Here is a 12,873-nt window from a genome sequence, read left to right as displayed (position 1 = left end):
AGGGAGCCGTGAGTGACAGTCACGGCTCTCTGCAGGGATAGATCGAGAAGTGAGCGAGCGCCGGTACGTGTTCGCTCACTTCCCGATCTATTGAGCCGACGTGTGACAGTCTCATTGTCACAGGTCGGCTAGAACTATGAGGCTGAGTGATTTTCACTCGTCTCATAGTTCTCCTTTAAGGTTACAATAGACTTTAGGGCTACATTCACAGGAACCTATGGATTTTTGTGGCCGGAATCCCAGGTACCCCATTCAGATGCGGTCGCTGTGCCCATTCAAGTTAATGACAGGGTACAGCACCCGCATCTGTCAGCGACAGCAATGGTACGATTACATACGGTTTGGGATAGATGATTGCCCCTAGATGCGTCTGTCCTGCGGTTGAAATGCCGTATGTTTTTCTTTTAACACACACCACCGCAACACATTGATGTGAACTGACTCTGTAGTACACAAGGCAGTTTGCCTTGTCTATGCATTAGGACCACACTAAGGTAAAGCTGCTCAGCTCTCTGAAGCCTATAGAGCTGAACTTATACATTAGCCATCTGTGCCAATAAACCAATTCTGACGCCAACTTTCCGCTCCCACCATCGACAGCTATGACATGCTGCTGGGGAGTGGCAGTGTCCAATCAGGTTCTTTCTCATATATGTTATGTATAGAGTAAACTGTACTTCCATAAAAACGTTGTGCACATGGCGGCCTGATGATATGCACTCATCCCTTTGCAGGAATCTTTTCTCTGTCGGGGAACTCCATGCTGCTGCTTGTGGCGTATCGCAAGCGATCCATGCTGAAGCCAGCCGAATTCTTCATCGTCAACCTGGCGATCAGTGACCTGGGTATGACGGCCACTCTCTTTCCTCTGGCCATCCCTTCACTCTTTGCTCACAGGTAGGTGCCAGTGAAGAAATGGGCAATGCCAATATGGGGGGCAGCATGTGACCACCAGCTAGGAACAGAAACACTTGAAACCGTTCTGATATTTTGTGCTGTCAGCTGAATTTCCTGCTGGTTTCTAATCTCTTTAGAGGTTTCCAGAGGCAGTATCTCCGCGCTATATTTACCAAGTCTGCGCCCATTCAGCCTTGGACAGTCCTTCTGGGAGTCAAGTAAATTAATTTCAGTACAGCGCTGCATGACGGAATAAATGTCAGTCAAAGTACCGCAGCGCTGAATACTGAAAAATGGTCTGGATGGGAAGGGGGGTTTAACACCGCGGATGTCAACTGGTTAAACTGGACAGGATGATGGACTCCTCACATGCTGGAAAAGTAATAACGTATTGTTTGGGAGGCTGGGTGACAGAAGCTTCTCTCCCTCCAGGTGGCTGTTCGATAAAGTGACCTGTAAATATTACGCCTTCTGTGGGGTCTTCTTTGGTCTTTGCAGCCTGACGAATCTGACGGTGCTGAGCTCCGTCTGCTGTATGAAAGTCTGCTATCCTGTATACGGTGAGTTGAATCGTATTGTCCTGTATGGCCCATCCGCACCGCACTCCAAACTTTGTATGAGACAGACGGGGACAGATGGAACCCTGGTATTGAGTCAGAAAAAAAAATCCAGTATGTCACATTTAGTATTTAAGTTATAAATCACTCACAGAACAGGAGAGAGGAAGAGTCGAGTCCATCTACTACAAATAGGCACCAGGGTGATCCTTCGAAAGGAAATATGTTTTTATTGCCCTAAAAAAAATCATTTCCCTCTTATAAAATAAAATCCAGACTACAAGCTAAAAGAGCCGTGATAGTGATCAGGAAATTGCACTTAAAGTGACATTAAACCCTCAGATTTTTTAACATAAACCAATACTGTAATGTGCGCCTCACTGTAATCCATGGTTGTTTCCCTTCTCTTTGCTGCTCTTCCTTATAAATCCTCGTGTCTTCTCATGCTGGGGGAGAACTTCCCTTTGCAGCTGACTGCCTCCTCCTGTAGTGCTGGCTCAGGTTGTGAACCTGCACACAGACACCGTATATCCATTCCAGAGACAAGGCAGTCTGCTGCAAAACAGAAGTTCTCCCCCCAGCATGAGAACAGATACAGATTTAAAAGGAAGAGCAGCAAAGAGAAGGGAAACTACCATGGATTACAGTAAGGCGCACATTACAGTATTGGTTTATGTTAAAAAATCTGAGGGTTTAATGTCACTTTAAATCAGAAGTTCAGTTTAACCTTTTTGTGGGTTTTGATGGGTCTGCATGTTCAGGTCGCATGATTCTGTGCTCTGCAGTTGCATTTTTCTCTGTCAGGGACACCAAAGTGTCTACAGTGGGCAGGCTAAGGAATACCAATCCTGCATATTCACGTGGCTGAGCAGCGAGTGTTCTCAGAAGAGCAGATTGCCCACCATGTGTTGATTTTAAGCCGTGGGATGCACTAGTGCTCTACAGGAATGCATGTATGCAACACATAATCCCTGGGCAGTTAGGCATTTCAAGATAACAGTACAACACTATGATATATAGATATAATTATTATCCCCTTATACCTTAATATTGTTGTTGTTGTGAATGTGTTATTGTTAGTTTTATATGATAAATATTGCTAGTTAGTATTATTTATACCCTCACATGCTAGTTGTTTATTCACGGTTGTAGAAGCATAAGCAGAACCCAGGGGCGTAACTAGAAATCACAGGGCACCAAAGCAAAATTTTGTATGGGGCCCCTTGGATCTCTAGTTACACCCCTTGCAGAGCCCAATTGAGATCCCACACAGCCCACTTGTGGGTGACCCTGACGAGCCCACCATAGACCCTCTAAGGTGGGCTCTGCAGGGTCATCCTCAGGTGGGCTGGTCACACTCCTTACCTGTCCGCCTCCTCCGTGGGTGATGAGCCCCGCCCCCTCCGCCCGTTGCCGGGACCGCCCCCCCCCCTCCCTCGTCGCTGGGACCCACCTCCTCCTCTGATGCTAGCCCCGGGCCCCCGCCTCCTCCTCCACTGCCGGATCCGGCCTGCTCCACCGCCGCTGCTGGCTCTCACTGACTCGGCAGTGGCTGTGGAGAGGAACGCGTCGCTGCACAGATCACTGTCAGTGCGCTGAACAGCAGCACATTCCTCTTCACAGCCGCCAGTGACAGCAAGCAGCGTGAGATGCCAAATTGACCCAGGCCGGCCCACAGGGCATCAGGATCGTCCCAGCCGGGCCCCATAGCCGCCGCCTGGGTCGGAGCACCCAATGTGGATCACTGACAGAGCTTACTTCCTACGTTTATTGCTCCTTCTCAGCCTTCCACATGTTGGGAGATTTCCGAGAGAGATTTCTGAGCAGCCAGGGCTGAGAAGAGTATAGGTTGTTGACATCGGATGGCCCCCGCAAGGCCAGGAAAGCCCGGGCTGTCATTTCAGTTCAGCATTGAGATATGCCAAGCGGCAGAACATGATGATTGGAGCCAGACTCCTTTACACCAAGCTATAACCGAGGCAATGACAATGGGCAATGCGGATTATATTGTTATATCGTCATTCTTCTTTCAAGGTTTTATTTTATTTTCCTTCTGCATGGGCTGTACTTCTCAAGTCTTGTATAGAACTACCTTTCATATTCCGATCCTCTTATTATTGCGTCAAGTGTAGGTGTAAAATTTGTATTGTGTTAGGTCTAATGTACTTTTCAAACCACACAAGGTCAGCCTGGCAAGTGTTTGTGCTTTGTTTTTATTCCTCCATAGGAGTCAGTGTTCACGTATGGCAGAGTGTATCTCAAAGTCCCGTATACGCCAGGCCTAGGTAGACTGTGGAGATTCTATGTATAAGAAAAGACACATAATGGTTGTGGGTGTTTGTTTTTTATTGCAGGAAATAAATTTTCTGCTTTCCATTCCCGGATCTTGCTGCTCTGCGTCTGGGCCTACGCATTCGTGTTTGCCACGGCCCCGCTGGTAGAATGGGGGCGCTACGGACCGGAGCCGTATGGTACCGCCTGCTGTATAGACTGGAAGGCCTCCAACCAGGAGCACCGAGCCATGTCCTATATTGTGTCTCTGTTCGTCTTCTGCTACCTCTTGCCCTGCACGCTGATCCTCATCTCCTACACCCTCATCCTGCTCACCGTGAAAGGGGCGAGGAGAGCCGTGCAGCAACACCTGTCACCCCAGAACAAAGGAAGCAACGTGCACAGCCTTATCATAAAGGTGAGGTTCACTACGGCACAGACACCCCAGTGTGATAAAGATACGAGGTTGGATTCAACATCCCTTCTTGCAATGGTTCCATAAATCTACTGCTCTTTTGTCATCTTCCATGCAGGGGAGTAACTAGAAATCACAGGGCCCCATAGCAAAATTTTGTATGGGGCCCCATGATTGCTAGTTATGCCACTTGCAGAGCCCACCTGATATACCAAACAGCCCACCTGAGAGTGACCCTGCAGAGCCCACCATAGAATCTCTATGGTGGGCTCTGCAGGGTCTCAGAATGGGCTGCACAACTCTTACCTGTCAGAGCTGTCTTGATCTAACAGCGGCGCGTTCCTCTTCACAGCTGCTGCTGAGCTGTGTCAGTGACAGCCAGCACCCTTACATGGCCGCCTGGGTCGCTATGGCGATTGTTCCGCCACTGCTTCCATAGTTTTCAGTCATGTCTTTTTATCTTCCACCAATTTTCTCTTTTTTGGGATTCGACACACAGCCAGCTCTGTGGATACAGTGTAAGGCTCCGTTCACAAATCGCGTTTTGTTTTCAGGACGGTTTTTCGATTCTACTACTATATTTGGAACGTGCGGAAGTCGCCCAGAATATGGCACGTTTTTGTGCAATGCGCGTTTTTGTGCCACACGTATGACCGTATGACGCGCAGGTTTGAACAGGATGCATTCACTGTGCGGAGATCCCAGACTCATCCTGAGGAGCATAAACACCAAAGTTGTAGATAAACACACACAAATAAGGACAGTGGATTAAAGGAGAACTATGAGGTCAGTGTTTTTCCCCATAGTTCTCCTTAGGGTAACGGGAGGACACAAACTAGCGTCCTCCCGTCACCCTAGGCTCAGTATATTAGGGAGCTACAGCTCGCGGTATACTGAGACGCCGCAGCTGAAGCTGATCCCGTCAATTGTGCCGGGATCCGCCCAGCTGCGTGACTGATAGCTGGCTCTGCCTATCTAGAGGCAGAGCCAGCTGTACCCGCCCCCTCCCCCGTCCGTTCCTCCAGTCAGCGATGGAGGATCGGGGAGGAGGGAATCCAGCCCCTCCCCTGTCATGGCAGAGAGCCGTGACAGGATCGAGAGGTGAGCTAACGCCGGTATGTGTTCGCTCACCTCCCGATCTACTGAGCCGACCTGTGACAGTCACCTCATAGTTCTCCTTTAAGTGAATGTTGCAGCTGTGTGTGTTATAGGAGGAGGATGGTGAGGGATGTTGCATGGTAGGTGCACGTAACTGGGACTTACTGAACAGTCCCCTGAATATATAGAAAGCAGAAGATTGCAGGTTGCTCCTGCAGAGCGTGCAATTCCAGCATAATCATATAACGGCGTACGGCGACAGTTTTGGGCTTTGCTCAACACTACACTGGGCCAAACACACGTGAATATAACGTGATGCATTAATCTTAAATGACCAGAAAATTACCTCGGTATTAATGGTAACTGTTTACAAGTCAAACAGAGGACGTTGCTACTACATAATACAAAGTGTCCGTTTGGAAAACACATGAGATACAAATAGAATGATGTTAGATGAATAAAGGTAAATAAAGAAAAAAAGTCAATAATAAATAAAGATTATAATAATAATAAATAAATAATAATAAGGATAATAATAATAAATAAAGATAATAATAATAATAATAAGGATAATAATCCTTATATTGATAGGTGCTCATGACAATGTGTATGGACGGAAAGGTGGATACAATGAAATCATTATATACTCTAATGTGGTTTAAAAACTTTCCTTCTACTTGCTTGGCCTGAATTACAGGTACCTGGGGGGCAGGAGAGTCCATTGTAACCCATCAGATTCTATCAGCAGTTGTTTTGGGGGCCGGTAATAAAGTGAAATATAACCAGGTTGATATAGACAACATTGACTTGCCTTGCCTCTGGGTTTATTATATAATAATCATGTAACAGTGTGCACCTTACTGGCATTATATATCTGACCTGGTAATGGTGCATCGTGCTGATCTGCCTTCCTGTAATTTACTAAGCCAACCCAACGCCGAGTTCACACCAGGTAAACCATGGCCCGTGTTCTAGATACAATACTTTGGTGGGTTACACAACCCAAGCCATTTATCTGTTCCTCGTTTGCTATCTGACACAGTCTGAACGGAATAAAATGTACCCTTTCATCTCTGTTAATGAAAGCCACGCCGGGGATATAACAGTGGGAACCGCTTATTACGACAATTTGGTGTGGCGCTGCGATCTCATTACATTTCCAGCATTTCAGCAAAGATAATTAGAACTGACAAACTATCTGCGTTTTATGAGGGTTTTTTTTTTCTTTCCGCTGCCACAACAAACCGAGTTAATTTAATTTGCTGCAGCGCGAGATTATTGTGCGTCAGGAAAAATGAGTTTTCTTAATGTTCTACATTATATTTAAAGTGCACGTCCACCCAAAATTGACAGCTGAGATTTGTGTGTGCGTTCCTGGCAGCTTGCGGTCACCTCTACGTTTGTTGTAATATTTAGCACTGGTGTGGAGAGGTTTCCTATTGTGTCCTCTCCGGGCTCCCCTGCTGCGGCCTTAAAGGGGAACTTTACCCAGATCTTTGAAATGACAACAAACACACCTTTAGAAATGTTTAGGGATGACAATCTACAAACAGATAATTATAGATAATTGCCGTCTTTTTATTCATTGCATCCCTTATTTTTCTTTTCCACCCCACTCTTCCCACAGCGGCCATTTTTACTAAGGGAATATTATTTCATGTCCCTTTACTTCCTGGAACTTTTGTACATGTGACTAGGGCATGTGACCTTCCACATCATCTCAGGAGAGGAAAATGCCTTTCCCTGAGATCTCATGAGAATACAGATGAGATTTCCCAGGATGCAAGGCTTGGGCACACTACATCACTAATGCCCAAGAGGACCAGGAAGTGGAAAACCAATCATTTTTGGTATAAGATAAATATGTTTTTTTAAGTGATGAATGTAAGATGATTTCATATCAGCATACAGAGCTACATGCTGAGGTGATTCTAGTGAAAGGGGGTAAAGGTCTGATTTAATTTGCCTATAATGTAGTGCAGACTTCCCATCTCTTCCTGTTCCAGGGACACAACAGGAAGTACATTTTTTTCTTTACCTAGAACAGCATTAAAGGAGAACTATGAAGTGAGTGCTTTTCACTCACCTCATAGTTCTAGCCGACCTGTGACAATGAGACTGTCACAGGTCGGCTCAGTAGATCGGGAGGTGAGCGAACACATACCGGCGTTCGCTCACCTCTCGATCCTGTCACGGCTCTCTGCCGTGACAGGGGAGGGGCTGGATTCCCCGCTCCGATCTGCCAGCGCTGACTGGCGGAACGGACGGGGGAGGGGGCGGGTACAGCTGGCTCTGCCTCTAGATAGGCAGAGCCAACTGTCAGTCACGCAGCTGGGCGGATCCAGACATAATTGTCGGCATCCGCTTGAGCTGCGGCGTCTCAGTATACGTGACGGAATAAATGTCAGTTAAAGTACCGCAGCGCTGAATACTGAAAAATGGCCTGGATGGGAAGGGGGTTTAACACCGCGGATGTCAACTGGTTATGGCTCTGTTCACATTTATGTGATGTGGGATCGCGGGTGATGCTGCATTTCTTAATAGCACCCCAATGCACCTATCTATAGTATTTGCGTTAATTCGCACCACACTGCATGGTAGCCTATGACCATGCCATGTGGTGCGATGCAATTTAAAGAAAAGGTGCATGCACTTCTTTCAGTGTTATTTAGCTGTGATAGATAGCCCATTGAAATGAATGGGCTGCCTACTGCAGTGCACCACAGACGCACCCTGCAGCTGCTCTGCGATGTAGCAGGGGTGTGAACGAGGGTTGTGAACGAGGGCTTAGACATCATGCTTCATCCACCAGGGTCGCAGAGGTCGCGGCTGCGACCGGGCCCTGGAGTTCCGCCATTTGGAGGGGGGCCTAGGACAGGAGGAAGGGGCCCCTGGTAACCGCTGATTACCAGGATATTTATTATCCCGGTAGCCGCTAATGTCAGTCCCGGGACCTCTTCCTCCTGTCCTGGGCCCTACATGCTTCACGCTGCTCCCCTCACCTTGTTCCGGGCGCAGCGTGAAGTATGATCCAGCCGGTGCAGCTGCCAATGAGTGGTAAGCGGTGTTATCCCCGCCTCCTCATCGCACAAAATGCTGCCGAATAGAGAGCTGCTGCGGAAAGAAGGGGGAGATATAGGGAGCTGGGACTATGAAGGTGACATGGGGTCCGGGAGCGGAAAACTGGGGACGTGAAGGGGCAGATGGGGGGAAGCTGGGGACATAGAAGAGGAGAGTGTGGGGTCCGGGAGCGGAAAGCTTCATCATCATGCAGCATGGCTTTACTGAGGACATATCATGTCAGATTAATCCGACTGAGGTTTTTGTTTTTTGACTAAATGTTTTTTTGAGCAGGATGGGCAACAACAATGTCGGAGGGATGAAACATATCAGGAGACACTGCAGGAACCTGCTATATTCAGCCTTATGAGAAGAAGGGGAAGAAGAGACATGGTTGATACCTTTATATACATGAAGGGTGTGAATAGGGTTCAGGAGGGCAGTGTTTTCAGTAGACATGTGCGATTCGTTTCGCTACGAATCGAAATTCGTACGAATTTCCTGAAATTCGTAAATTCAGAAGCATAGGAAATCCGAATTGCAGTTTCCCAATTATATCCGAAATACGACATTCCGTTAACGAATTTCGGATCCGAATTTTGTTGAAACGGGAACTAATATTACCCCCTGTAAATGAGGTTGAACAACATGACAAGATTTTTTTTTATCCGAAATACGAAATTCGGATCTGCTGCTGCTGAGGGTTGCATTACAACACAGGCAGGAAATACGAAATTCCGTTAACGTATTTTCGTTCCGTTACGAACATTCGTTATGATGAAGTTAAAAAGCAAAATAAGTTTGTTAATATTGGAGTTGATGCCTTGATGGTAGTTTTTTTTTAATACGAAATTCGGATCCGAAATCCGTTAACGGAATTTCGTATTTCGTTTGGTTGACCAATCAGAGGTTCTCTTCTGCTGCTGAGGGTTGCATTACAACGTATTTTCGTTCCGTTACGAACATTCGTTATACAGGTATTCCTCACTTAACGACCGAGTTCCGTTCCTACGACCAGGTCGTTAAACGGATTGGTCGTTAAGTGAGGAACTCTATACAGTACTATACTGCATTAGTACAGTGCTGTATAGCGTTGCCGATGTACAGTACCGAACAGTGTACTGTACATCCGGCAATGGAAATACTTACCGAGACCTGCAGTGAAGATCGGGGGATGTCACTTCCGCCGGCGACCCGTCGCACTGACGCGGAAGGTCGGAGGTCGATCGGCGGTCCGTCGTAAGTGCGAGTGGTCGCAAAACAGGTAAGTCGGTAAGTGAGGAACATCTGTATATTGAAGTTAAAAAGCAAAAATACCTTTGTTAATATATTGGATTCGATGGTAGTTTTTTTTTTTTTTATCCGAAATACGGAATTACGTATTTCGGATTTTAAAAAAAATTACCATCGACTCCAATATTAACAAAGGTATTTTTGCTTTTTAACTTCATCATAACGAATGTTCGTAAAGTTACGAAAATGTGACGAAACTAACGAAAATTCGTATTTCGTACGAATCCGAATTGAGTTTCGGACACGAATTACGAAATAACGGATATTCCGAAACGAATTGAATTTTCTGACGGCGCACAAGTCTAGTTTTCAGTATCAAGCTGAGATCAAGAACATGGGAACATGATCCCAATCTAGCAGGAGGAACGTTCAAAACTAACCTTAGAAAGTATTATTCTATAGAAAGTGTAGTTGATGTTTGGAACAGACTTCCAGCAGAGGCAGTGAGTCCATCAACAGGAAGTGAAATTAAACTTGCTTGGAATAAACATAACTACAGATCCAAATACAAAAAGTCAGAAGCGCAACTACCAAAGGTGGTGTGAGTGTACACTCACACCACTTTTGGTAGTTGCGCTCCTGACTTTTTGTATTTGGATCTGTAGTTGTGAAAAGACAGGGTCCTCTCCCTGTAGCGAGGAGCTTTGCACACCTACACACAACAGCCACCTAATTGAAGCTTGCCTACCCCACAGAAGTGCGCTTTATCCTTATTGTGTTTTCCATTTGGAATAAACATAGATCTTCACTCACTGGCCACTTTATTAGGCACACCTTGCTAGTCCCGGGTTGGACCCCCTTTTGTCTTCAGAACTGCTTTCATCCTTTGTGGCATTGATTCAACAAGGGGATGGAAACATTCCTTAGAGAGTTTGGTCCGTACTGACATGATAGCATCACACAGTTTGCTGCAGATTTGTCGGCTGCACATCCATGATGCGAAGCACCACCAGCCTGCACCGCTGATACAATGCAGGATGGATAGACGCTTTCATGTTGTTTACATCAAATTCTCAGCCGACCATCCGAATGTCGCAACAGAAATAGAGACTCATCAGACCAGACAACGTTTTTCCAATCGTCTATTTTACAATTTTGGTGAGCCCGTGCGAACTGTAGCCTCCGGTTCCTGTTCTTAGCTGACAGAAGTGGCACCCGGTGTGGTCTTCTGCTGCTGTAGCCCATCTGATTCAAGGTTGGACGTGTTGTGCGTTCAGAGATGGTATTCTGCATACCTACCTTGGTTGTAACAAGTGGCTATTAGAGTTACTGTTGCCTTTCTATCATCTCCAACCAGTCTTGCTATTCTCCTCTGACCTCTGGCATCAACCATGTCTTCTTGCCCGGAGAGCTGCCGCTCACTGGATATTTTCTCTTTTTCGGACCATGCTCTGTAGATGGTTGTGTATGAAAATCCCAGAAGATCAGCAGTTGCTGAAATACTCAGACCAGCCCGTCTGGCACCAACAACCACGCCACGTTCAAAGTCACCTAAATCCCCTTTCTTCCCCACTCTGATGCTCGGGTTGAACTTCAGCAGACCATCTTGACCATGTGTTACGTACCTTATGGGAGACCGGATGTGAGAGGAGGCTTCCCTTGCACCTTGTGTCCTGGGAGACTCTGAGGATGGGAACAGAGCCCAGCGGGACAACAAGTGGCAGGAGTGCCAGTGGTGTTGAGCACCGTGCAAGCCGTAGTCCAATGGGCAATCCGAGGTCAGGTTCCAAGCGGGCAATTCCAGTACAAAAGGGGTCAGGCAGAAGAATGGTCAAATAACAGTTCCGTGGTCAAGGCAGGCAGAATTCAAGGTTTGTCGAGGAAGTCCGGGTCACAAGGATCAAGCAAGATATCACAAAAACTGGAACAAGGAATAGCTGACGATAAACCAGCAACATGGTGGTACTGCTGCTGGGTTTATATAGGGCCAGTGATGTAATTTCCAGTGCGCCGCTATGGCGTATTTTCATGCTGGTAGGCTACTGCTTCTGCGCATGCGCGGGATGGCGCGTTCCCGAGCAGTGCGGGAACGTGCAGGTTGCACATGCGCAGATGGCGGGGATCCATTACACCATGTCTACATGCCTAAATGTATTGCGTTACTGCCATGTGATTGGCTGATGAGATATTTGTGTTAAGGAGCAGTTGAAGAGGTGTACCTAATAAAGCAGCCAGTGAGTGTATACTTAATAAGGTTAAAAAAAAAATCAAAAAGGGTCAGACTCGATGGCATTGGTCTTTTTCTGGAGTGCCATGGTTGCATACCCCTGTCCCGAGGGAAATGAGCTGTTGATCCACAGATAACATCTGTTTTCCATAGATTGTTTTAGCTCTTTATGACTTTGGGTTCGGATGAATCGATCCTTCCTTTGTTAATATAATAAATAACATTGTATTCCGTATTTGTCATCTCTTTTTGTTTTTCTCAGCTCAGTGTTGCAGTCTGCATTGGCTTCCTCCTCGCATGGACTCCCTACGCTGTTGTGTCAATGTGGGCAGTTTTTAGTGATGCCAGGCGGGTCCCGGCCATGGCCTTCGCCCTCGCTGCTGTGTTCGCCAAGTCTTCTACCCTCTACAACCCCCTGGTGTATCTGCTACTGAAGCCAAACTTTCTGAATGTGGTAACCAAAGACTTGTCCGTCTTTCAGGCTGTGTGTGCCATGGCCTGTGGCACCTGCCGAACTCCCGTGAAGCAAGCGCCGGGCATGCACCAGGATGTCAGGAGCCCCTTTATAGAGAGCCGCTGCTGCGTTGAAACGTTTGAGTGTTTTGGAAATTACCCACAATGCTGCAGTCTTGGCCAGAAGGACACGGGCCACCCGGCAGGCCCCACTCTTGTCAAGACTCAACCAGCCAATGCCGTATCGACCTCCTCGGTCCATCTCGTGGTACATTCCTCCAGAACTAAATCCACCCTGGAGACTGTGGAGCTCACAGAAGGGTCGCTACCACCGAACTGTATGAAAGGCTTTCTGTGACTTGATGACACTGATCACATGACACCTTTCTGATGTTTTTGGACTTTCAGGATCAGACCTGTTTGTATTGGTGTTGAGTCATTAAAAATATTCAAACTCATTGAGTTGTGTCTGGAGACAGAGTGCTGAACATTTCTGCTACCACTGGCCTTGCACCCATAGATGGTGAGACCACAAGGGGAAGTTCAAAGGGGAACTGTATTATTGTGTTTTGCTGATTGGTTATTTTTGGTGTGTGCAGTAGGTTGCAGGTCATTTTCAGAACAGGGGCCTGCTTGGTTTGGTGCAGAGGTTTTAGACATTG

General features: G+C 46.9%; 1 protein-coding gene across 1 annotated transcript in view; it reads left to right on the top strand.

Moving 5' to 3' along the window:
• The window catches only part of LOC108798395 (opsin-5-like), a 23,651-nt gene extending 11,073 nt beyond the window's left edge, over positions 1-12,578 (top strand). The window contains exons 2-5 of the mRNA XM_018570145.1: positions 735-897; positions 1,330-1,457; positions 3,809-4,143; positions 12,021-12,578. Coding sequence (XP_018425647.1) covers positions 761-897; positions 1,330-1,457; positions 3,809-4,143; positions 12,021-12,569 — 1,149 coding nt within the window. The 5' untranslated portion in view covers positions 735-760 and the 3' untranslated portion in view covers positions 12,570-12,578. The remainder of the gene's footprint in view (positions 1-734; positions 898-1,329; positions 1,458-3,808; positions 4,144-12,020) is intronic.
• The last annotated feature ends 295 nt before the right edge of the window (positions 12,579-12,873 follow it).

Source organism: Nanorana parkeri, unplaced genomic scaffold (genome assembly GCF_000935625.1).
Source record: "Nanorana parkeri isolate BGI_ZX_2015 unplaced genomic scaffold, ASM93562v1 scaffold1463, whole genome shotgun sequence".
Classification (NCBI taxonomy): Eukaryota; Metazoa; Chordata; class Amphibia; order Anura; family Dicroglossidae; genus Nanorana; species Nanorana parkeri.
This window is presented reverse-complemented; position numbering and strand designations above follow the sequence as displayed.